The 25,840-nt window shown below is 39.5% G+C and overlaps 3 protein-coding genes across 5 annotated transcripts in view; 2 read left to right on the top strand and 1 right to left on the bottom strand.

The window, feature by feature from the left end:
• The window catches only part of synpo2b (synaptopodin 2b), a 27,267-nt gene extending 5,026 nt beyond the window's left edge, over positions 1 to 22,241 (bottom strand). The window contains exons 1-4 of one of the 3 annotated variants that reach the window (XM_082536790.1): positions 8,916 to 8,946; positions 7,773 to 7,822; positions 3,172 to 3,884; positions 241 to 2,321 (exon numbers count right to left, since the gene is read on the bottom strand). In XM_082536790.1, coding sequence (XP_082392916.1) covers positions 241 to 2,321; positions 3,172 to 3,841 — 2,751 coding nt within the window. In that variant the 5' untranslated portion in view covers positions 3,842 to 3,884; positions 7,773 to 7,822; positions 8,916 to 8,946. Of the gene's footprint in view, positions 1 to 240; positions 2,322 to 3,171; positions 3,885 to 7,772; positions 7,823 to 8,915; positions 8,947 to 10,985; positions 11,005 to 22,222 lie in introns of those variants that run through there. The other 2 variants (XM_082536791.1, XM_082536792.1) reach the window with 2 other exon arrangements.
• On the top strand, positions 9,934 to 25,840 carry LOC309708908 (solute carrier family 22 member 7-like). Its single transcript, XM_082537259.1, has 17 exons — positions 9,934 to 10,330; positions 10,577 to 10,680; positions 12,445 to 12,599; positions 12,759 to 12,927; positions 13,019 to 13,142; positions 13,262 to 13,371; positions 13,848 to 14,062; positions 14,246 to 14,354; positions 14,441 to 14,647; positions 22,050 to 22,054; positions 22,139 to 22,307; positions 22,419 to 22,542; positions 22,634 to 22,743; positions 23,967 to 24,181; positions 24,719 to 24,827; positions 24,916 to 25,122; positions 25,233 to 25,840. Exons 1-17 carry the CDS (start codon positions 9,950 to 9,952, stop codon positions 25,306 to 25,308), a joined length of 2,589 nt encoding a protein of 862 aa, XP_082393385.1. The 5' UTR covers positions 9,934 to 9,949; the 3' UTR covers positions 25,309 to 25,840.
• On the top strand, positions 16,316 to 18,214 carry LOC309708604 (solute carrier family 22 member 7-like). Its single transcript, XM_082536797.1, has 2 exons — positions 16,316 to 17,950; positions 18,042 to 18,214. The coding sequence occupies exons 1-2, from the start codon at positions 17,570 to 17,572 to the stop codon at positions 18,147 to 18,149; spliced, it is 489 nt and encodes a 162-aa protein (XP_082392923.1). The 5' UTR covers positions 16,316 to 17,569; the 3' UTR covers positions 18,150 to 18,214.

Raw genomic sequence — 25,840 nt, 5'->3', positions numbered from 1 at the left:
CCAAGGAGCCAATTGACGTGCGCCTCTAGCAATAAGAGATGCAGGAGAGAAAGCTGAAGCTATGCTGTCAGCAGCAGATGGCTGCTGGGAAGATGTGCTTGCAGGTCTGGCGCTGTGTGCTGGCTTTTTGGTTAAGCGATGGGCTGCAGGTGCTGCAGTGTGCTTTTTATCCACGTGCTTGTCAATTGCAAGAGGCTCAGCCAATCTTGTGTTTTGGGCAGAAGAACTTTGGGAACTTACCGATCCAGGTGACTTAGTTGGGACTTCTGCCTTGCTTTCAACAGCAAGCTCAGAGGCATTATAAGGAGAAGTGGCAGAGGCAACCCTAAGTTTAAGGTTTTTGGTAACCTCGAACTTTGACACTGGGGCTGGTTTGGGACTGGGGGTGGGGCTGGGGGTGGGGCTTTTGGTTCCAGGCACCACATTATATTTGAACAGTGATGAGTTCAACTGATAAGGCTGATGTTTCATTATATCTAAAGAGTTGAGTTGCTTGGGGGCTGATTTAGATTTCTCTTTGGTCTTGACATTGACTTTTGGGCTTGTGGAAGGGGGTTGTTTGGCTGCAGCATAGAAAGGAGAAAGAAGGGGATTGTAGGATAATGGAGGTGGGGCTCGAATATTCGATGAATACCTCCAAGAGTTCGGGAGGGATGAGGTCAGGGAGGGGGATCTGATTTTGTTTGCTTGCACTGTTTCAGCATCAACAATGAACTTCTCCATACGGGACTGTCTTTTGGCAAACAATTCTGCACCTTTTCCAGTCATAGCTGGGCCATCACCAGCCCAACTGGTACCTCTGTCTGAGATCCGACCCTTTGGAGAAAACTGTGGTGCTTTTGACAAGTGGATATATGACTTCCCTGCTTGTGGTGGGCAAGAGGCAATTGAGTGTGAAGTGCTGTCTGCCTTGTTCTTTGAGCGTGAAGTTGGATACTGTGGTCTGTAAGTAGGACTGTGGGCCTGCATACTCACAGGGGATCGTTGCTGCTGTTGACTCCAGCTATTTGTGGTTGGCTGCAGATGAAGCTGAGAAGAGCTGTCCGGAGCCCAGGCATTAGTAGGTGTTTGAAGTGTTGCCTGAGTTTGATCTGGTGCCCAGCGGTTGGCCATCTGTTGAAGCTGAGCCCAGTCTTGTTGCTGTAAGTAATTCTGACTATGAGGACCCACGGGACTGTGCGAAGGTTGTGAAACCGGACTTCTTGGCGGAATATTGGGCTCGCTGGAGGGGCTCCTTCTCATCCATGGTGGACAGTTTGGGTTGAGGGTGGGTTTTGGGGCTACTGGAGGGGGATTCTTGAGTTTTATTGTTCTGGGTTGCATGAAATTACAAGCTTCAGCACCTAGACTAAAACAGTCCTCCTCCGAATCAATATAAGACCTCCTTTCCCCTTTGTTTTGAGTGTGAAGATCTGAATATTGTGCCCGCACAGATGACTGTTTATTAGTGGCTTTCTGTTTTGATTCTGGTAGGATGCCAGTTTTGATGGCTGGCACAGATATTCGCTCATCTCTTGAGGCTATTATGTCTCCAGTTGGAGACCAAACCTGTGGGTTAGTGTTAATAGGCACAGGTACTTTAAATCTTGTTTCGTGTTTCTTTGTAACTGGAACAACACTCCCAGGTATGGGGGTAGAACTTGGGCTATCTTGAAATCCTAGAAAAGGCCTTGCAGTTCTGTTTGGTACCAAGGGTTTTGGTACATTGGACAGATGGTTCATGTCCTGGAAATCTTCTTGGTATTCTCCATGCTGCTTGAGATTTGCATTCATATAACTCTGATCTGCCTGATCAGCATGCGCGTACATTTCCTCAGTGTCGTAAATTTGCTGTGCTTGTTCACAGGCAGGTTCTGTTAATACTTCCACAGGTAATCCTTCACTCCTCAGTTTTTCATGCTCGGTAACAATTTCATCTATTCGTTTGCGCCGCTGAGCAAACATCAAAACTCCCTTCCCTTTTGTCTCTGGTAGAGCATCCATTTCTTGAACACTTCCCCAATTCAGACTCAAATTGTGCTGCTGCTGATAAAGAGAATACTGCTCCTCTAACTCTGAATCACTGGTGGCCACAAAGTTATACCCGGCTGATCTAACTTCTTCAGCCCCCTCCTCTATTTGGTCTTCACTGTCAACCTTGTTGTCACCAGTTCCGTAACTCACAAGCGTAAACTTCTTGACTCTCTGCCGGCGTTTTTTGAACAGCAGGGCTCCCTTATTTTGGGGGTTTGGCGCATCGGTTAGAAGCCGAGCAATTCTCTTGCATTTAGACTTGGTCTCCTTGACATGCCTTTCTGACTGGCTCTCGCTGCGACTGAGCCCTGAGACAAAGAAAAAAATGAAGGGAGGGACAGAAAGAGAACGAGGGTGAGAGGAGAAGGAGGAGGAGGAAGGAGAGAGATTAAAACAAGAAGAAGCTGAACCATAAAACATAGGAAAATGTGGATTGTAATGTTTTTTGTTTACACTGTACTCAATTGGTCAATTTTCAGTAAAGTAAAAAAAAAAAAAGCTATGGGACTGATAATGCCATTAGTATAAGCAACTAATGGAAGCATGACAGGTAAGACACAATTTCAGATCCCCCTGCTGAAGCAAGCACACTAATAAAAGCATCATATTTACTTACAGCTAACTTAGGGGGCATCCATAAGGCAAGAAAAGTGAGGAGCTCATTTTCCACTGCAGTCAAGGCTTACGATCGGAAAAGGGATCGGGTGACAGGCCAGGGTGACACATGCTGGTGTCTGTCAAATTTGTTTCTGCCAGCCTCATCATATGGTCATATTTTATTCTTATCCTGCTCTGACTAATAAAGCCATGGGTATTCTCCCAGTAAGTCCACTTCAAATAGACCCTGTGTTACAGCATGAAAAAACAGCAGCACCCATTGTGCTTTGTCAAAGTTATTTATCAATTAAGTTAGGTCTTTTGATTCACATACCAGCTACAGTAAATACAGCCAAAGGTAACTTTTTAAAAACTTTATTCACTGACTGTAATGTGTGCCTCAGCTGGCTGAATTTAAAGTAACTAAATAATATCTTAACTGTTCACAAATCTTATTAAATCATTTTAAATCTTAGAAAAAAAACAACCTTTCTGCTGCTGTGCAGTTTGCAGTACTACCTTGACTGACACATAAAAGGAGGGTAGAAGATCGATACTTACGTGTGTACTTTGCCCTCTGCCTGTCTGGTCTGCACAGATCTGTGTCAGACTCCGAGTTCCACTTCTCTGCCTGCTCAGCACCCTCATCTGAAATTCCAAAGGAGACAGAAGCAGGAGGTGCTTCACTGCTCCCTCCTTCCTCTGAAGATTCAAGCTTGCTGTTTCCAGTCTCTGGGCCTTTTCTATTACTGGCTCCCGTGGGCTGTCCTGTGGTCAGGGTCAAGGCCATGGTCATATCAGCAGCACAGCCAAGAGAGGAGAAAGAAGACTGGGAATGTGGCCGTGATATCTTGCCAGCATGATCCTCTGAGTCTGTGCACTCTGGATGCAGGGATGTTTGTGAGGTTTGGATGTGAGGAGACTCTCTCGACTCACTAAGGTAGATGTCATCCTCTTCCTGATATGATACTTCTTCTTCACTTCCACTAAGTTCAGGCGGGGACTGTTGCTCACCTGCAGATTCCCATTCTTGAAGGTGTTCTGGGGAGTCAGGGTCATACTTGGAGATATAAGTACTTTCTGGCTCTAACGGGTACTCTGCTTCGCTGACTTCATCTTCATTGTGGGACTCTACCACAGACCCAGACACATAAATCTCCTGGGACCCATCTGAACCTGACCAGGGGGCCAAGTTACCACTCTGCTCTTGGTCTTCCGTTTCTGGTTCCATCTCTAGTAGTGTTTCACAATATCCCGGGTTTCACCAGCAATACCTTCATTAAGACAAGGACAAACAACTTAAGGCTAATTAATCTTTTCCCTTTAGGTATATATATCTCAATATAACAAACTATTTCAGCACACATATAACTATATAGCATGCCCCTGAAGGTCCACCCTTGGCTACAATTCATGTTTTCTGTTCAGCTCAGGAGATTTTTAGCATTCAGTGACCTTTGTGACATTAGTGGTTACCATGTTATTTCCTAAATTATTCCTATCCCCAATAGGAAGTGCAGCTCTGCTTTGGCAGTTTCAACAGGGCTGCCATTGCTGTAAATGGAATGGTATGTATTATCATGAGGGAAACAGCATTCACATCCAAGAGCATAAGCAAAACAATTGGTGGCTGTTTTCCGAACTTGTGTTTATACAGAGATTTCTTTTCCCTCCGCTGCCGTCATCTGTCACAACAACCGAAATCTCTGTCAGCCTCTCCATGTAAGAACTAAATCCAAGACACCAGTCCTCCTTCCCTTCCTTCAAAGACATTGTTTATTTTGTCACATGCTTTTTTTGTTTGTTTCTTAGCTTGTTTTTTGGTAATCAGTTGTTATATCACAACTGAGAAAATGACTATGAAGAAAAATCTGTCCTTTTCAAAACAGCTGTAAAAGACAGTCAGAGCAGGGCTCAGACAGGGGGAGAGCTGTTTGTAGAGCAGGAGGGAGCACTAAAAATAGTTTTTTACTGACAATATAAATCTTTTATTGTAAATTAAAACATTTCCTGACATTCACCAAGAGGTGGCACTCTAACACTGTGACTCAACATCCAAATTAAAGTCAGTACGAGCTGTAGAAACTTCACACTGTGTAGTCCCACGCTGTACACTATGCATACAGTAAGTGGAGTGTTCATCTAAAACAAACAAACAAACAAAAAACACCCAGGTTCATCTATAATAATCTCGTTACCATATATGTCACTATAAGGAACCCAACTTTCTCTTATACACAGGAAGAGTTTATATGAAAACCAAAGACATGTTTTGTTGAAGCCATATTTTCTAAAAAGCAACCAAACACATACACCTCCTAATAGGTCTTGGAAACACGCTCTTTCTATAGAGTACCACTTTGTTTATGTACATTTAAGTGGACTGGGAAAACCAGAGTTTTTGCCTCTATTAAAATATGGTGTTAGAGGAGATAAATGTCTTGCTTAGTACAAGAGAAGGTTCTCCCAGGAGGATAAGGTCAGTAAATCTTACATCAGTCAGTTAATATTACCATAATGACCTGAGGATGACACCAGAGAAAAAATTATATAGTCTCCAAAAAGAATTAACTCTTTCATCTTTTTTGGTTTTGTGGGTTCTTTGCTTGTTTGTTTTTCAAATACTACTCTACACTTTTGATTTTAAATAAATGTATATTTTGGTTTGATAGCAGCTGTGTAGAAATGATCAAGTCATAACTAAAAAAAAACATCAGTATCAAAAGATATTAAATGTCCGACTCAAAGTCTTTTGGAGCTGGCTAAGAGGCCAGGTAAGTCTATTACCTGATATGATAATGACAATGACATTAACCCGCAGCTGTGTTTGAATTGTGTTTGTATACAGTGTTTAAACTTTAGCTCATTTTTACAGTGATGTGACAAAGATCATATCTCTTGATTTTTCAGTTGATTAGCTTTGAATTGCTTTAGACATATTTTAGGTACACCCTCTGCTATAAAGACAATACAAGCTGAAAATTGATGATTCACTACTGTCATTAATTATTACTTTTTCTTGGGCATTTGTACGTGTTAGGGGGGACCTTTATCGTTTCTTCTGTTTACTATAACATTTTATTGCTTGTGGTTGCTAGTAAGTACAAATGGAAATTCTGGAGGAGGCCCCAAAACATGCTGGAAATTATGTTTCTCAAATGGCTTGGGAACACCTCTGTGACCGACTCGATGAGCTAAGGGAGGTGACTCTGGAGAAGGGAGGTCTGGGTATCTCTGTTTAAACAGCCGCCTCCATGACTCAGCAGAAAATGGACAGACAGATGGATGGACCTGCACCATCCATCCATCCACAATTGGTTCTATCAGAGTTTAGTTTAGTTCTCAGATACAGTACACATACACTAATCATTGCTTTAAACTTACTTAAACTTTAAACTTACTTACTTTGTAAGTTTAAAGCAATTATTTAAAAAACACAAAATTGGGTGCACAAGCTTGAATTTATTTTGTTTTTTCTCCAATTCATACAGGCTCAAATATAAACATATACTCATTTAAATCTGCTTTTAACCTTGACATGACCATGGCCTCCTAAATTCTCAGCAGTCATCAAGATTGATGACAACTTGTAGTTTCTCTTTGCCAGCATAAAAGCTGCAAGCAGGAATTCAGTGAAGGTCTAAGAAGGGATTTTAGCTACTTCAAACAGTTGTACATTAGTACCAATTATTCAGATGTGTCTACACTTTGCCAGCTTCTCTAAGAGGACCCTAACTGTCACCATCAGATGAGAGGGAATTGATTCGGATGTTCAGGAAAAACCTAGCAACAATCAAGACTCAAGTGTGCCATGAACTGGAAACTGCTGGAACACCAGTGTCACTGTTCACATGTTTTACATCGCCATGGACTGAGAGTGTGCCAACCAAGAAACACAACCTGTCCCAAAATCAACACCTTCAATCTCAACTGAGATTTATTTTAGCAGCCCACCTGGATGAGCCAGAGGCCTTCTGGATAAAAGCTTTATGATCCAATGAGACAAAGATTGAGCTATTTGTTCACACTGACAGGAGGAATAATTGGAGGAGTAAAGGTGAGGCTTTCAAACCTAAGAACACTGTACGAGCTTTCAGGCATGGTGGTGGTATCATCAAGCTCTGGGACTGTTTTGCTGCCTGTGGTAATGGTGCATTGCATAAAGTGGATGAAACAATGAAGAATAAATACTTGCAATTTCTTCAACTTCACCTTAAATCAACTTACATGAAAACTGGAGCCTTGGAATGATAAAGCTATAACATTAGGGTCTGCAATGGCTTTCCCACTTTAAACTCCCTTTCTTGTCCATGATTGAAAGCTGGCTCTGCAAATACGACTGGTCAAATATCGAGCTAGAACAATTCAAAGAAATCATTAAAAGCCCCAAATTATTACAACATTCATGCTCATAATGAGTGGATGTAATCCTCTGACCACATATGCAGCTGTGGGATTACTAAAACTGAAAGACCTCTTGCACACTAGCCACGTTTTGTACAAACACTGTCGCATGCCACCGGCTTATCTTCACCCTTGGTTCCACTCTACCACCAGCAAATCTGACTGTGCTGCAGCAGGGGTTTCTTTTTCCAAGTATGGCAGTAACCTCAGTCTGTTGACTTATTGCCATGGAAACAGAGAGTCAGCATCCTTGACAAAGGAGTGAACTCTTGTTCTGAAGGGCAACCCAAATGAGAACTGAGCTCTAGCGGATTAGATGTTTCCATGTTCTTACATAATTAGACAGTTTAAGCTCAACCATAAGAAACATGTGGACACATTTTCAGCAGTCTCTGCACACAAAGTTTTATTGCGCATTTCAGTGGCCTCATGGCAGAACAAACCCACAGAACCCACAAAAATCAAAATCAACGTGAAAATATATATTTATTAAGTCACATATATATTTTAAACTCATGCCACTGAATTTAGGAAACCAGGTTTCTCGAGCAGTTTCTGGTGCAGAAAAGCACAGAAATTCAAGCAAAGGGTAAAACACTTCATGACATGATAATAAATTACACTTTTTGTATTGTTATCAATAGAGATGTTAATTAAAGTCAAAGCTAAAAATGAAATTAATGAAATCAAATCAGAAAGAGTTAAACATCTGTAAGAGACCCTAAAAGAAAATAATTTTCCAAACATCAGGTACTTACATTATACATCTTTGCACTTGATATCCAGCACAGGCATCTTCACATCCTGTCTGTTAAAAAAAATGATCCTGAGTGTTATCCCACTAACTGCTCATATGTAGCCTTGGTCATTCATGTATGCAGCTGTATTTAAAGAGGGAGAAGAAGAGGTGTTCCTAACCCATCCCCATGTGCCACCTACACAGTTCAGTTGATGCAGGGGCAGTGAGGTGACATAATGAACATGTCAATTGAGAAGCTTCAAAATATTTTTAGATTCATTTGAAACAAGCTTTGAATTTAGTATCTGTGTTTGGTTTTGATTAATTATATAATTAAAATAATTCACCACTTGAAAGAAACTAACTGCAATAATAGTAACAGACTCTTATATTCAGATTCGAGCAGATATATACTACATAGTGTTTTAAAATACCTATACATTTATGGTGATTTGCTCATCATAATGTACCTTTAATTAGGGTTAATATAATAATAATCTCAGCAGAATGGTAAACCGGTTATGTAAGACTGCTGTTCTCTTTGAGGGGATGACCGTAAATGGAATTCAATCTAGTTTTGAAAGTGTGGTTTGCTGAAGTAAAGTAAAAAGGGATAACGCATCATTCGGTTAATCTTTAAGAAAACAGTGTTTATTATTAGAAGTAAAAAAACATATTAAGATCTTAAACTCTGTTGGAAAGCAAGTCAGGTATCACAGTATCTTTTTTGTGCTTATTTTTTGTTTATTTATACAATCATGTGACAGTTTCTCCATTTATACTGTCAGGTGGGGAAAAAAGAGTTTTAACACAAAGCTATGCAGCCCTGTGAAGTTATCATGTTAAATGTTTTTGAAGGGTTGCCAGGAGAAAGCCTCTTCTTTCTAAAAAAAATAATAATAATAATTAAAAAAATATGGGGCAGCAGGAAAAGGGGTTACCGACATTTTTATATGTAGTCCCCATTTTGGGAGGATCAAACAAATTGGACAAACTACTGTAATATAAATTACTTGGATACTGAAAATTCTTTACAGAATATAAAACTGTCAGTAATTTCTAAGCAGTTAATACAATAATTTTATTGAACCCTCTTTTAAAATCCACTTCGGTGGTATGTAGAGGAAAAAAAAATGTTTTCCTAGAAATGCGTCACACTCACTTATGGTTCATTTTTGTGCTACTCAGCATACTCTTTGTTTCTTGTCTCCATTAAAACACAAACACTGAAGTCTTATGTGTCACTTGGTGTCACGGTTAGCGCTGGCAGACCGTGGGGATGTGGGGAAAGGAGGACCTAAATGCTGGACTCCATGTGGTGAACAGTGCATTTATTTACAGTGCAGTAACTATTCACACAAACAATCCCCATGCGTTCCCCTGACTCCCATGCCGTGTCTTCCTTAAATAGCTCCCCCGACGAGCCTGATCAGCAGCAGGTGTGTGGCAATGGTCTTCAGCTGTTGTATTGAAAAATGTTGTAATTAGGTTGGTTCTGCTGTAAAGGGAGCTCTTGCTTTTGGCTGCCAAATTTTCAGAGATGTTTTTATTTGTTATGTTCTCATCCAAGTTTTTATTGTGCAGATTGTAGCAGATCGGTTTAATCTTCCTATAGTTGATCTCATTTTTGTGGCTGGTTTTATCTTGGTGCAGTTGCTACATGAAGAAATCCTGTGTGACTGTATATTTCTTTGGGCTGTGTACATAATATGGTGCTAAAATATTAAGTTGCCTGTGGGTGTGATGTGTTTGTTATAAAATTTAAGCCCTGCCAGAGCTGATATCTTAGAACTTACTACCATTGTAAAATAAAACATTACAAAACCATCTGATTCCTTTGCATATTGCACTGCAGCTGCATTGTGGGATAAGAGTGCTTTCTTGAGAACTGAGATCAATTTTAGATCACATTCTTGCTTTCTCTACTGTGAGTGCTAATTTTCAATTATAAATCCTGACTATTATAGCATTTGAATAAACATATCAGCCTTACAACTGATCAAAGCAAAGCCAGTGTTTGACTGAGTAACTGTATCGTACTGGGTACAGTTAAGTTACATTATTAATACATGTTTTTGGTATTCATTTTAATTATTAACATTGTGCTGGTGAATGTGTCTTTTATAGTGAGTGATACTCTACTTCACTTGACTTTTAGAGCATTTGTCCTCCCGGAGATACAGGAAGCACAGCAAAATGAAATTTGACAGCATTCTTGCAGAAATTAATGGATTTGGAAAATTCCAAATTGCTCTAGTCTTGATTCAGATCCTGTCTCGAATTACTTTGCCATGTCACTTTCTGCTGAATAATTTCATGGCAGCTGTTCCTTCGCATCACTGCAACATCGATGCTTTGGATACTGGAGCTGTCTTTGGAAATTTAACTTTAGATCAGAAATTAGCCGTTGGTATTCCAGCAGAGCGGGATGGGACTCCAAGCTCCTGTCAGATGTTTTCAGAGCCCCAATATGAATATCTGTTAGGTTCAAACAGCAGCAAAGGCTCATTTACTGTTCAGTGTCAAAATGGATGGGTATATGACAAAAGCACTTTCAAGTCTACTTTGGCAACAGAGGTAAGTGAGAATTAGTTATGTTGAACAGAGACATTTTACACAGTCATTTGGATTTTTTTTTTTAAAGAACAAATTTTCTTTTGCTAACATTAAGGATATAATTTTCTATCCATTTTATTATCTACAGAAAATAATCCAACTAGCTAAATGTAATTTCCCCAGGCATCATTCATTTAATTATTGTTTATTTTCCAGAAGACGCAACTGTAAAATCACATATTGTAATATTTTAACGATTATTTGCAGTGGGATCTCGTGTGCAGCAGAAAAGGTATGAACAAGGCAACTGCAACCATTTTCTTTATTGGTGTTATGGTTGGAGCCCCAGTTTTTGGGTTTCTCAGTGACAGGTAAGGGTTAAATGGTCAAAAATACTAGTTCTTCTCATATACACTCTACATTGTGAAATATTTTAAATCATTTTTTGCGATAATTTTGATGATTAAGGCACCGTAGAGGTGTAAAACCGTAAAGGGACCTCTGGCTAATACATCCGGTTCCGTGTCGGGCTCGTAGCCGAAAACTAGCTTTACTTCGTTGTCTGGGTCAACTTTGCTAGCAGAGACAGAGAGAGGCGTTGAAAGGCTCCAGCGGAACTTGTTGTTTCAGAGGAAAACACGAACACGGTGTACAGTCGTCTTAATAGCGTACTTACAACTGGGCTCGTCAGGCACTCTTCTTGGCTGCAGGGGTTATTATTATATTTACATGCTTCCAGCTCCCGTTTCTGCTCGATGACAACTTGTACTTTTCCACTCTCCTTTTTCTCCCTCCCTCGCTCACAGACACATAACGGGTACGGCAGTCCATTCTCCCTGCAGCACGGACTAGCTGCCCAGGAGGCTACATTCTTTAGGGCGATGCCTGTAAGACTCTGCCTATTGCCTTCATATTAAATCATTTTAAAAAATATTTCTTCACGTCATTATGAGATGTGAGATTGAGACACAGGCATTTGAGCCTCTTAATGCGTGTTTTGTTTGGGTTTACACCGGCATGGAATTACCAAAAATAGAGAGAGCATAGCCTAACATATGAAACAGGAAAGTACCGCCGTGTAATCCCTTTATTTCAACAAAGTAACTGTATTCTGAATACCACCTTTTTAAACGGTAACTGTAACGGAATACAGTTACTCGTATTTTGTATTTTAAATATGTAACTGCGGTAAATGTATTCCGTTACTCCCCAACACTGCAGACCTGTTTTATATACGCGCCGGATAGTTTTCTATATGGGATCACTGAAAAAAGTGCAGCCTTACCTAATATCAACCCTGTTACTCATTTTATATTAAGATTTAAAAATCTAGTTGGCATTGCTATGACGAATAACCTTCAGTAAAAGCAATAAATCACACAGCAATAGTACATTAGTGTAGTTGTAAAAAGCATGATAATATATTAAGTAATCCAAAGTATTCAGAATACATTACTCTCATTGAATAACGTAACGGAATACCTTACAAAATACATTTTGGGGCATGTATTCTGTAATCTGTAGTGGAATACATTTTTAAAGTAACCTTCCCAACACTGATAATATCACACATAACAAAAAAAATAAAGAAAAGAGGAAGACTTGAAATATTTCACATCGCCTGTAATGGATATAGAACATGGTTGATTTAATTCAAAAATTTTACTGCTTTAAATGAAATTATATTCCATAATATTCCAGTTTTTTTAATGTACTAGTATATTCGACAAAATGACCAGAAATGTATTATTTTATTTTTATTTTCCAGGTCTGACTTGTTTCAATCTCTACCAGTACCATTACCAATGCCAACTTGGATACAGACATATATGTATATAACTGAAAAAAAAATAACAATAAGATCAATAAGAGAGATGTTGAAGTGTTGCAAAATTAAACCGTCTTGCGAATTATAAATATATTAGTGCTGTCAGCGTTAACGGCGCCGTGCTGCCCCACGCACGGGGCGATCCGTGCTAACTCGCTAAAGGAGATTTGCTGCGTTAATGCGGTTATGGCGCTAACATCATTTTAACGAGATTAACACTGACAGCACTAAAATATATACATGTGAGAGGTTTACCCCACAGCTGTGAGCACAGTCATTACTTCATGCTTTTTCTGTCCATGACCAGGTTTGGGCGACGTCCTCTTCTGCTCGTGTCTTATCTGGCATCCTTGATATTTGCAGTGCTGAGTGCATTCTCCACCTCGTATGTAATGTTTGTCATCTTGAGATTTTTTACGGGCATGTCACTCGCAGGAATAAGCATCATGGCCATTGTTTTGAGTAAGCAGGATATTGTTAAAGCTGTGCTAACCTATGACTGAGACATTATAGCCTGGTTCATGTTTACAGGCATATTCTGTTTCTCTTTCAAGAATTTGCAATTTATAAAAAAAAAATTATAAATTTTTTTTTTATATACTTGTGCTAATGTTTCTGCAGATGTTGAATGGTTTAGCATTGAACACAGGACTTTCTCTGGTGTGATCATAAGCCTGGATTGGACAATTGGGAACTGGATCCTGGTTGGCACTGCATATTTTGTAAACGAGTGGAGGAAGCTGATTCTAGCAGTTACCTCCCCCCTGATTCTGTCTATCATTGCTTGGAGGTATTTAAGTTTTATTTGCTGACTTTGCAAAGTATCCTTAATCTCATTGGATTTTGATCAGATGCTAAACTCACCATGTTTGTTGATTTAGGTGGCTTCCAGAGTCTGCTAGGTGGCTTGTAGCCAAAGGAAAGACAGATGCTGCTCATCATTACATAATGAAATGTGCCAAGATGAACAACAGATCCAAGTGCATGTCCACCATCACACCAGCGGTACATCTCAAAATGTTTTTGGGGTTTTTTTTATTAGCCGACAGTCTTACTGTAAAATAAGACAAAAAGGGGGCTTTGTAAATGAACATTCACATTATGTTTCCCTGACTTTCTCACAGACATTACTGGAATGTGCAGAAACTGAACATGGCGCTAAGAAGTACACTTTTGTAGATCTTTTCAGAACCCCAAATATTAGAAAACTTGCTATATACTCAGGAATGCTATGGTAAGTTTCGGTATAATGGTTTGGAGTTAGGAGATAGTTCAGCTTTTTGGGAAAAGGCAAATTGATTTCTTCCAGATATTCATCATATGTGTGCATTTTCTACCAAACGCACTTTAAAAAGAGTTAACTGACTTTTCTCTGTGTGTGTGTTTGTGTGTGTATTTTTGCTATCTTAAGTGACAGTTATGGGTGGATTATTAAATAGACAAATGGGGCAAATTGTACTTGGGACAAAGATGTTAAAGCCTTTGAGCTATCTTACGGAAATAAAGCAATTGTTATTTTTATAGCTATCATTTTTGACACTGGGAAATTTACACAGCTTTTGATTTTGTTCTAGCATACAGTGTAAAAAATATTTTAAAAAAATATTTAAATGAGAGTTGCAATCATGTTTGGGGTTTCTTTGAGGAAATTTGTATTTACCCCTTTATTTATCAGCCTAAGTTTAAGTGTTTCTTCTCCCTCTTTTCTAGGTTTGGCGTTGCATTTACATACTATGGAATAACTCTGAATATCACAGGATTTGGACTGAACCCATACCTAACACAGTTCATATTTGCATCCATTGAAATGCCCATGAAGATTGGCGTCTATTACTTCCTGGAGAAAGTTGGGAGAAAGCATGGCCAGATGGGTTCCATGCTATTAACTGGTCTCTGTCTCTTCATCAACATCTTTGTTCCAAAAGGTCATTTCTCTTTCATTTCTCGTACATTTAGCGGTTTATTTCTGCCACCGAGAGTTGATATGAATGTATGCGTTCATTTCCGGTGGTAAGCAGGATCAATCTTTAGAAATTAAAAGATAGAGCATTGGTCTTGGGTGGATGTGTTCTCTCACCTGAAAATTTTCTCTCTCCTGTTCTCCTTAGATAAATGGACTGTTCGTACTGTTGTGGCAGTTCTTGGAAAATCTATGTCAGAGGCCTCGTTCACTATCATGTATCTTTACACAACTGAGCTTTACCCTACGGTCGTACGGTTAGTCCACAAAAAACGTTCTTCTGCCTTGCTTTGATTATTCATATGAAAGGTTTATATTAACCTCAGTGGTTTGATCTTTTTAGACAAAATGGCTTAGGCTACACCTCATTTCTTGCACGACTTGGCGTGTCCATTTCTCCACTCATTGTACTATTGGAAGATCTGTGGCATCTCCTCCCTGCAGCCACTTACTGTGCAGTGGCAGTTGGAACTGGTTTAGTTGCTTCACTTCTGCCCGAAACATTAAACACCCGACTGCCAGAGTTCATCGAAGATATTGAGAAACCAAGGTAAAGAGAAGAGAGTGTTAAAGCATCACAGCATGCAATTCAGTATCCAAACTAAAGCTAAAAGATTAACCATTCACAGAAACTCCCCACGAAACAATAATCCAGTAAACTGCAGTTTACTGTTTATCAAAGTCCAAAATACACATTACATTCTATGTCCTGATGTCTGCATGTAAGGTCAAATGACTAACTGAAGTCTTATTTATATTGCAGGAGACAGTCACCAAGGAAGGAGATTCAATAAGAAAAACACAGTCATCAATAATAAGACTTATAATGATTGGATCTTAACTGATTTTTAAATAGTAAAGTTACCATGTTACAACTTCAAAGATCATCATTGTTGAAATGCTCAACAAGTGTCAATAAACGTAATGTTAACACCACTATTATTCACTTGTCATTCACTAGTCTTGTCATGTTTCACTGTATACAACACATTTCATTAGCAAATGAAAAGATAGGCTGGTATTGATAGTGAATCGATGGTGATGCTTACTTTACTTTATTGAGTTTATTTACTTCCATGCTTTATTGACTTCCACTTTCCATGCATGCTTTTTTTTTTAAAATTAGGAAATTTCCATCCTACCATCCTCAGTATAAAGTAAATGTTTGGCCTGTTAGGTGCACACAAGTTATTGTTTTCCACCACCTTCAAATCTACTCTGGCTACAGAGGTGAGATTCAATATTTCCATTTAAAAAGCAGGAAATGAATACCAGTCCTAAATCAGCTAAAGTTCTTCTTTCGGCCATCCTCCCTTCATAGTGGGATCTGGTTTGTGATAAGACAAAAACTAACAGAAAAACACAGCTACCATTGTCTTCATTGGGGTCATGGTTGGAGCAGCAGTTTTTGACCATCTTACTGACAAAATAGGTTGAAGATGGACTCGAGGCAGGTTGTTCCTGGTGACTGGGATGTTCATGTTCTGCAGCATGTTTATCCATCTAGTTATATGATCCTTTCAAGCACCTTTGATGAAATTAAGAACTATTATTTTTAGTTTTCTATTATTATTATTATTATTATTGTTGTTGTTGTTGTTGTTGTTGTTGTTGTTGTTGTTATTATTATTATATTTTTGTTTTGTTTTTGCTTCTGTTTAGCTTTACTGGTTGTCTAAATATATTCTAATATTAGGCCATTTTTCAGGTCATGTGTGTTTTGGAAGTCGTGCAGCTATCGCAATATCCAGCTCAATACACAAACAGTATATAAGTTGATGTGAACAAACTAACAAAGAATAGAGATAAAATTATGTAACATTAATGAGCTTTTGTTTCATATATCTCTGTTCACATTAAATTAAGAGGTCTCTTAGGCATCTTCTCTTGTAATATTTTTCAATAATCTTCAGGAATAGTTCTCCAGGCTTCTTGAAGGACATTTCAAGGCTTTTCCTTGGATGTTGGCTTCATTTATTTTATTTATTTATTTTTTAGAAAGAGGGGCAATACATATTAATGAACATTTTAACAAATGTAAATATGCCAGATTATAGCCTTGGGCTAATTTCCATCTGCAGACCCTCTGGTCTGCAGACCCATTTTGTTTCATTCTCTGTTAATTCAGTTCAATATAGATTTATTTATATCACGCCAAATCACAACAACAGTTGCCTCAAGGCACCTTATACTGTAAAGTAAAGACCCTACAATAATACAAAGAAAAGAGAGAAAAACCCCAATAATCATATGACCCCCTGTTGATGAGCAAGCGATTTGGTAACAGTAGGAAGGAAAAACTCTTGAGTCAATTAAGACAGGAAATAAGGCATGCTGTGGGAGGAAGGCAGAGATTAATAATAATTCATGATTAAATGCAGAGTGGCATATAACACAGTAAAAAAGGTGAGTGAAGAAGAAACACTTCATCATGGGAATCTCCCAGCAGCCTAGACCTATTCTACCGAAACTAAGGGAGGATCCAGGGTCATCTGATCCAGCCCCGACTAAATGTTTTAGCAAAAAGGAAAGTTTTAAGCCTAATTTTAAAAGTGGAGATAGTGTCTGTCTCACGAATCCAAACTGGAAGCTGGTTCCATAGAAGAGGGGCCTGAAAACTGAAGGCTCTGCCTCCCACTCTACTTTTAAATACTGTAGGAACCACAAGTAAGCCTGCAGTCTAATGGGGTGAAACAGTACCATAAGGTCATTAAGATGTGATGGGGCAAGATTCTTCAAGACCTTGTATGTGAGGAGGAGGATTTTAAATTCAATTCTGGATTTAACAGGGAGCCAATGATTCAATATCAATATAGCAAAAATATGCTTTCTCTTTCTAGCCCCTGTCAGTACTCTTCCTTCAGTTTGGATCAACTGAAGTGTTTATCAGGACATCCTGATAATAACAAATTACAGTAGTCCCGTCTAGAAGTAACAAATGTATGAACTAGTTTTTCAGGGTCACTCTGAGACAGCATGTTTCTAATTTTAGAGCTATTGTGCAAAGAATGTGCTCCACATCATTTTTTCTCCTTGACCCAAACAAATTCACTTCTTAACTTTAAATTCTGGTTAAAAAATAGAAATGTTCTTAAAAGCTAGATCAACAGACATAAAGATGTTACAGGTATTGACAAAAAGGGAAAAAAAGAATGACTTTTTCCCCACTGGAAATTTCTTGTATTAAACTCAGCCAATACACATTTGTTTAAACTTTGGACCTTGGTACTTTATCACTAAAGTTACAGCTTTCTTGGAAAATTATTTATTTACTTCTACGGTTCACTGAGTTCAGTTTATTTTGTTCATACTGCCTAACAACAAATTAACACATTGAACATCAGCTGACCGTTAACCAAGAACGCTTAATGGAATAAAAGCGGCTTGTGGCTCACTATGAAAATCTATTTTGTGCTCCTGAAGGTATTTGCTTCAGGTTATTCTCTAGTTTGTGTCTCTTTTGTTTTCCAAGATGAGGTTTGACAATGTGCTGGCAGAGATCAATGGCTTTGGAAGATTCCAACTAAGAACATTCCTCTTGTTAATAATTCCACGGCTGACTTTACCATTTAACTTCCTGCTGAATAATTTTATTACATTTATTCCCTCTCACCACTGTGATATCAGGTCTCAGAATAATGGAGGTGTTTTCAGGAATTTATCTTTGGAAGAGAGGCTCAATGTTAATATCCCTTTTGAGCAGGATGGGAGTTTGAGCTCCTGTCAGATGTTTGCAGAGCCTCAGTACCAACTGCTGTCAAACTCTTCCAACTTAACCTACATACCCACAATGCCATGCCAGAATGGTTGGATATATGACACCACCATCTTCAGATCTACTCTGGCTACAGAGGTGAGGATCAATATTTCCATTTAACAAGCAGGAAATTAATACCAGTTGTGAATTAGCCTATGTTTTCCTTTTGTCTCTGTTCCCTTTATAGTGGGATCTGGTTTGTGACAAGAAAAAAATGAACAGAGCCACGGCCACCATATTCTTTGTGGGGGTCATGTTAGGATCAGGAATATTTGGCTTCCTTAGTGACAGGTGAGTCCATGTCATCACCTTTAAAATCGAGCACAAACACACTGAATAATAAAATCAACTATGCTTAACATTTTTTTGTACAACTATGGTGACAAGTCTGTATTGATCTGGGTGTGCATTGCCAAATATTATGATGAGCCCTAGATAGCAAAGAACAAAATTGTATTGCCAAAAGTAATCATTCACAGGTACTTTGCAAGTAGGGTGGAGTAAGCCCCTCTATTAGGTATTTTAGTATTTTTAGTATTTATTTATTTATTGTCATTGTCAAGAACAATGAAATTGCGTTTGGGGCTTCCATACAACCCAAAAAAAAGAAGAAAATAATAAATACCCCTTAAAACCCAAGTGTACATATTTAACCCAGTGTGACTCCAATGCAATAAGACAATCCTTAGCAATAATGTTCGTAGAAATTCAGACAAAGACCTGAGAAACATGACAAAATACAACAATGCAACCCATTCAATATTATTGTACTGTGAGATATGATATCAGATATGATAGTTATCTATTTAAGAAAGAGGGGGGGGGCAGGAGGGGGAAGAGAATAAAGATATGATGCACCAATGCAGACCAGTTCATTGCTATTAAGAAGTTGGATATGGTTATTGTCCGTGAGAGGGGGGCAGAGAGTTCAGGAGCCTCACAGCCTGTGGATACAGGCTGTTGGCCAGTCTGGATGTTCTGGCCTGTATAGACCTGTACCTTCTCCCTGAGGGCAGCAGATGGAAAAGGTGGCGCGCAGGGTGATGTTGGTCCCGCAGGATACTGTGCACCCTCCTCAGACAGCGAGTGGGGAAGATATTACTGATCTCTGGCAGACTTGTTCCAATAATTCTGCCAGCTTCTTTCACCACCCGCTGGAGTGCTTGCTGATCGGCCTTGGTGCAGCTGGGGAACCACACTAGAAATCCATACGTCAGAACGCTGCTGATGGCACAGTTGTAGAAGTTCAACATCAGAGATCTGGGAATGTGTGCACTCCGCAGTCTCCTCAGGTAGTAGAGGCGCTGTTGGGCCTTCCGTACAACTGAGGTGATATGGTTGCCCCAGGACAGGTCCTCGGTCACAGTTACCCCCAAGAATTTAAAACTGCTCACCCTCTCCACCGCCTCACTGCCAATGAAGAGAGGCAGATGGTTGTTATGACCCCTCTTCCGGAAATCTACAATGATCTCCTTAGTCTTTTTGGTGTTTAAGACCAAGTTATTGTCGTGGCACCATGACTCTAGTTGTTGCACCTCTGTCCTATAGTTTGTCTCATCATTGTTGGATATAAGTCCGAGCACTGTAGTGTCATCTGCAAACTTAACAATGAGATTGGACGCGCAGGAGGAAATACAGTCATGGGTGAAGAGAGTGTATAGCAGAGGGCTCAGAACACACCCCTGAGGGGCACCGGTGTTGACCACAAGGGTGGAAGAGGTGTTCTTACCCACTCTGACACTCTGTCTACGGTTAGTGAGGAAGTCCACAATCCAGTTGCACAGAGAAGAGTTAAGTCCCAGTTGGTGGAGTTTGGGACGGAGTTTGTATGGCCGGATGGTATTAAAAGCCGAGCTGTAGTCTACAAAGAGGAGCCGTGCATAGGTGTTCCTGTGTTCCAAGTGCTTCAGTAATGTGTGCAGCACTGTGGCGATCGCATCCTCGGTTGACCGGTTCTCCCTGTATGCAAACTGGTGCGAGTCCAGGGATGGTGGAAAAGCAGCTCTGATGTGTTTAATGACCAGTCTCTCCAGGCATTTGGCGGGAATGGGGGTGAGTGCCACAGGTCTGAAATCGTTCAGACATGTGACATTTGACTGTTTTGGGATGGGAACGATGGTTGCTGCTTTGAAACAGGATGGTACCAGTGAACAGGACAACGAGGTGTTATATATAGAGGTGAAGACGTCCGCCAGGTCCGCAGCACAGTCTTTTAGCACCCGGCCCAGCACTCCATCCGGCCCGGCCGCCTTCCTGGTGTTAATGCTCCGGAACACACGCCTCAGCTCATGAGTGCTCAGGACCGGAGCAGGGTCGGTTGAGGGGAGAGGGGACAGGACAGGGTCGGTGTTCTCCCTGTCAAAACGGGCATAAAAGAGATTTAGATCCTCAGCCAGAGTAGAACTGTCGGCTGAGGGTGATGGTGTTCTTCTTTTGTAGTCCGTGATAGCCCTGATGCCCTCCCAGACCTGCCTTGGGTTTGTGTTGTTCTCAAACCTGGCCTCGATACGCCTCCTGTGCTGCTGCTTGGCAGTCTTGATGCCTCTTCTCAGGTTGGCCCTGGCAGCACTGTATGCCTCCTGGTCCCCGGATTTGAAAGCGTTGTTCCTTGTTCGAATAAGTTGTTGAACTCCGTGTGTCATCCAGGGTGGATTATTAGGGAACACACGGAATCGTTTCCAAGTTGTTACATTGTCCACACAGAAACAGATGTAGTCCAAGACAGTGGAGGTGTAACTGTCCAATGCGACACGATTGTCAGTGTCCTGCACCTTGAATACATCCCAGTCTGTGCAGTGGAAACAGTGAGTAGGTGAGTTTGGATGCTTCCATAGAGGCCTCAAAGACAGAACAGTGGAGAACATCACTAAGGTCCTTTATCTAGAGTACTGTTTATATTTAAAACAACCTTTTTTGAAATACTTCAGGTCAGAGGGATTTCACTTTTTTCTTTATAAGAAATATTTCAATTATGTAAAAGTACACTATACTGACAAGGCATTAAGCCCACCCAAACATTACCCATACAGGAACTGCCCAAAAGGCAAAGCCGTAAAGTTCCAGCTCCAGGTTGATGCTGGAGAAAGTTTGGATCTCTGCAGTTCTTCTATCAATAGTGTCCCTTTTTTTCATGTGCTATGGCCCTCGGCACTTGGTGCTCTGGAACCTTGTGTGGTGTGTGGTCACTTCACGGCTGACTTGTTGCAACAGTGGCATCCCATTACATCACACTCAAAATCAAAGAGGTCTTCTGAATGCCCCGTTCATTCACAAATGTTTGAAAAGGCAGACCGCATGGCTAGGTCTGCCTTTTTTTAACATCTGTGACAATGGGACCAGAATTATTTTAACGTTTTTTTATTTTCTCATTAATTTTTATTTTATTTCATTTTGACATTTAGTTTTTAATTCAATGTATTTTCAGTTAGTTTCTACAGAGGATTTTTTTTTTTGTTTCAGTTTAGTTTGTCTTGTTGGAAAATGTTTAGTTTTAGTCTTTTTAATTATTACTACATGGTTGGTATAAGCCAAAGGCAAGATTTAGGATAGCCATTGCAGGTAGTACAATTAAAATTACACAATTTTTTGAAAGCAGTTGACTCACAGTCTTGTAGACATCCAGAGTCTTAATAAAAAATGTCCACCAATACCTCATTGGTATGTAATAAAGGTTTTGCCAAATTAAGAAATACTGAAACAAATATTATTTCCTTACTTCCCTCCTTTATTTTATTTTAGTTATTTTTCCAAGTGCAAAGGATTTTTTTTTTTGTTTTTCCATTTTTTTTTCAAAAGTCTAACATTTATTTTGATTTTAGTGAGCTAAAAAAAACATTCAACTTCAAAAATTAGGAGAAAATAAATTGTTCTTAACAGTTGTAATCTAGGCTTTTTTTCATTTAAGTGTTCCGTAGATTATTTGACTGTAATTTTTTAAAAATTTGTTTTACAGGTTTGGCCGGAAAAAAACACTTCTGTTGTCTTACATGGCAAGTTTCATTTTTGGGATTGCGACCGCTTTGTCCTATAATTTCCTAATGTTTGCCACAATGAGATTTTGTACTGGACTCGGACTCTCTGGAATTAGTATAAGCTCCTTCGTCCTCTGTGAGTTGCCTGTCATTCACATCGAACAAAAAATAAATGAAACATCACACTGACACAATTAAATTTTTTTGAGATGATGCCCATACAGGTGTGGTTTGCTCAAAATCCTTATTTTTATCAGTAACCTCAATCAGTGTCATTATTAATAAAAAAAATACATAAAATTCCTCCACATAGGTCTTGAATGGGTGGAAATCAGGCATCGGACTACAGTGGCTGTTTTAATGAGCTTGGACTGGAGTGTTGGTTGTGTTATTCTACCTGGAGTGGCCTATTTGATCAATGATTGGAGATTCCTGACTGCTGCTGTAATCTCCCCACTGTTTCCAGCTATGCTCTGTTGGTGGTAAAGACAAATTAATATCATTATTCAGTTTTCATGCAGGGAAAACTAGTTCCTGTCTTTCTAAAAGTATTTAAAAGACCTTCTAAACCTTCTCATTGCTCTTTCTCATAGGTGGCTCCCTGAGTCTGCCAGGTGGCTGATGAGTAATGGAAAAACGGATGACGCTCATTTTTACCTGAGTAGATGTGCAACAGTTAACGGCAGAGAGGATGTCATGGCTGACTTAAAACCTGAGGTACAACATTTTCATTATCAGCTAACTTCAAGACAGAACTGTACACTTCACAGCTCCTTTCTCTGAATAAAGTTTCCTTTTTACTCTACAGGTTCTGTCTACAGTAATACTTGTAGAAGATGAAAACAGAAAGTATTCCTATTTGGACCTCGTGAAGACACCCAAAATGAGAAGGCGCGCTCTACTTAGTGGCATTGTGTGGTATTTATCTTGAACATTTAAAACATTATACATAAGTATATAAACTATTTGCTCATTAGTACATATTTAATGGTTAAAACTGTGGACAAAGGTGTCCATGTCCGTGATTGGGAGGTTCATTGAATAATTATTAATAACCGAGAAATGCATATTTGATCTTCAACCTTAGAAGATCCACCTTTAAAATTTGGAGACAGCTGTCTATATCCATGATAGGGATGCACCAGTATGTTTATTCAGTCCAAAAATTAAAACAATGCCCAGTTAGGGCCTTGCATTGTTAAGGCCCACTTGCCCACGATGTGGGCGATCGTGGCTCAAGAGTTGGGCATTCGTCTTGTAATCGGAAGGTTGCCGGTTCGAGCCCCCGGCTCCGACAGTCTCGGTCGCTGTGTCCTTGGGCAAGCCACTTCACCCGGGCCCGGTGGCGCCAGTGTCCGGCAGCCTCGTCTCTGTCAGTGCGCCCCAGGGTGGCTGTGGCTACACTGTAGCTTGCCATCACCAGTGTGTGAATGTGTGTGTGAATGGGTGGATGACCGTGTATAGTGTAAAGCGCTATACAAATATTTACCAGTGTCTCTTAGCTACAACCAGTAAACTTGGCTGAAATGGTGGCATTATCCCCCAGGTTAAAACCACTGGCCGTTATGATGGCAAAAACGGAACTGTAGAAAGCCAGATGTTGATGTTGTTTTCTTCTTCTCTGAGGTGCATTTAGAAAAAGTAAAAAATATCACCACCATAATTTTGTATTAAGGAAATTTACAGCTACATTGAGAACATATATTCCAAAGACAACACTACATCTAAATTATTTCTGGAGTCTTCGTTTTTGAGCAATTCAGCTCTTGAAGTTATTAAACCTCAGCCTAGTTGGTTAGCTCAGTGGCAGAAGCACTGTGCCCCCACTCCTCCTTACCTACTCCACCTTTTGCTGGAAAGTCTAACAAGGACATCCAGGCAACCTTCAAAAGGTCAACAGCAAAATTGCGTCGAAAACATTGGCCCAAATCTCATGTCTAAACAAATTTTTAACTAGACTAGACTAGATTAAACTGCCAAGAACAGGTTATTCAACATCATGTTTGCTGAACTCTAACACTGTTTCGATAACAATGGTTTTACTATTATCCATGTCAGATACCAGGTAGCTAATGAGAAACTACTGTTCTTTGGGGCAACTGTTTAACTTTAAAATGACAAAAGTCTGGTCTTGCTCGCAGGTTTGGAGTGGCCTTCGCTTATTACGGGATCAGCTTGAATATCAGCGGATTTGGTGTGAACATTTATCTCACACAGTTCATCTATGGTGTCATAGAGATTCCAGCCAAAGGATTCGTCTTTTTCACCGTAGACAAAATAGGTCGAAGGTGGAATCAAGCCGGGATGCTCATTTTGACTGGGCTGCTTATATTCAGCAGTGTGTTTATCCATGCAGGTATATGATCCATTCAAATGTGTAGATGTATTCATTTTAGTTTATTAGCTTACTTTCTAGTATTATATTATTTGTCACATGCACCAAGCCATGATTCTTTGACCAGACTGACAAAGACTACACATAATTCACTCTTGTTCTGGAGTAGTTTTGCATGATTCAAGCTGCTAGTTCATAAAAATTCATTGTTCTAGTCTTGGCGCAGCCCAGTTCATCCAGTGTCTGAAGTAAACCATGTTAGCTCCTCTTCAATGTAGTTCTTCCCGTGAAACGGTTTTCTTTAAACAGTAGATTGTTGAATTAGTAATTACCCCCATATCTGACATAATAAATTAGAAACAAAACATCTAAGATGTTCAGTGTTTAGTCTGAAGGTTGAACTTTTAGCTCATTATAATTAGTTGAATATGGGATGACCCCATTATCTGTATGAACTAAATTAAATGTCCTTATGCGTTTGTAGTATTTAATCTTCTAATAAATTCAGTGAAAAGTCTTAACTAGAACACAAGGTGAATTATAGTGTTTTCTTTTCAGATAGGGGGGATCTTCGGACAGCTGTGGGAGCTTTGGGCAAGATGTTTTCAGAGGGCTCTTTTACAATCGTTTTTCTGTACACAACGGAGCTTTATCCCACAGTAATGAGGTCAGTAAAATGCACATTGTCTTTTATTTTGCTGCCTGATAATCAGAGCACAACATTTGTTTTATTTTTTCTTCTTTTTGTAATTCAGGCAAAATGGATTGGGATACTGTTCCTTTATGGCCCGTGTAGGTGTGGCTGTATCCCCCTTGATCATGCTCCTTGAAGACGTGTGGGTGAATCTGCCAAGTTTTGTTTTTTCCCTGGTGGCTTTAGGCTCCGGACTGTCAGCTTCTTTGCTCCCTGAGACGTACAATGTGCGTTTGCCAGAGACTATTGAGGACGTGGAACAGACAACGTACTGCGCTTTAATGTAGAAAAATCATCCAAACATGAGACATTATAAACATTGTAAAATGTATATAAAATTATGTACATTTTAAAATGAAAATGTCTTTTGTATTTCAGAAGACGATCAGTCTCCGCCTCTGATGAGAAATCTCCTGCCTGTGCGTTTTTGTCAGTGCAATCAAAATCCCCATAGGACTACACTAAATCACCACAGCAACTTGATGGGAGCAAACAGTTTAAACATATGTAAAACAGTGTCTTTTACACATGTTCAATCCATGTTGAATATGAAGTCATTTTACCTCCTCGTGGGGGAAATATCCAAATTTAGCTGTAGTAGAATTCTTATTTGTTGTTGCAGAGGGTACAAATGCAGTGCCTTTCACATGTGTGATCTAAGTACATACCGCTGTGTAGCTATAAATTTATAAAAAACACAAATACCTCAGTCCTTTCATTAGATTGAGTATGTTAGGAAACTTGAGCTAATGAAGAAGCACGGTTTGTTAGATTCAGTTATATATTTTTTGCTCTAAATCTGATTGTCTTGTGAGTCATACGTCTGTGTTCTTTAGTAAAAATAAATCTAAATAAATCTTGAAACCCAATTTCAAATACTGTATGACATATTTGTGTTTGAGGTGTTGATTTTATGCTCGATAAATGAGGAGATCCACAGTTATTATAAATTAAATTCTATCTATAAGTGCAAGAGCGAGTGCGGT

This window comes from Aulonocara stuartgranti (genome assembly GCF_965226115.1).
Source record: "Aulonocara stuartgranti genome assembly, chromosome: 6".
Taxonomy (NCBI): Eukaryota; Metazoa; Chordata; class Actinopteri; order Cichliformes; family Cichlidae; genus Aulonocara; species Aulonocara stuartgranti.
Note: the sequence above shows the minus strand (reverse complement) of the source record. Positions and strands in the feature narration are given on the sequence as shown.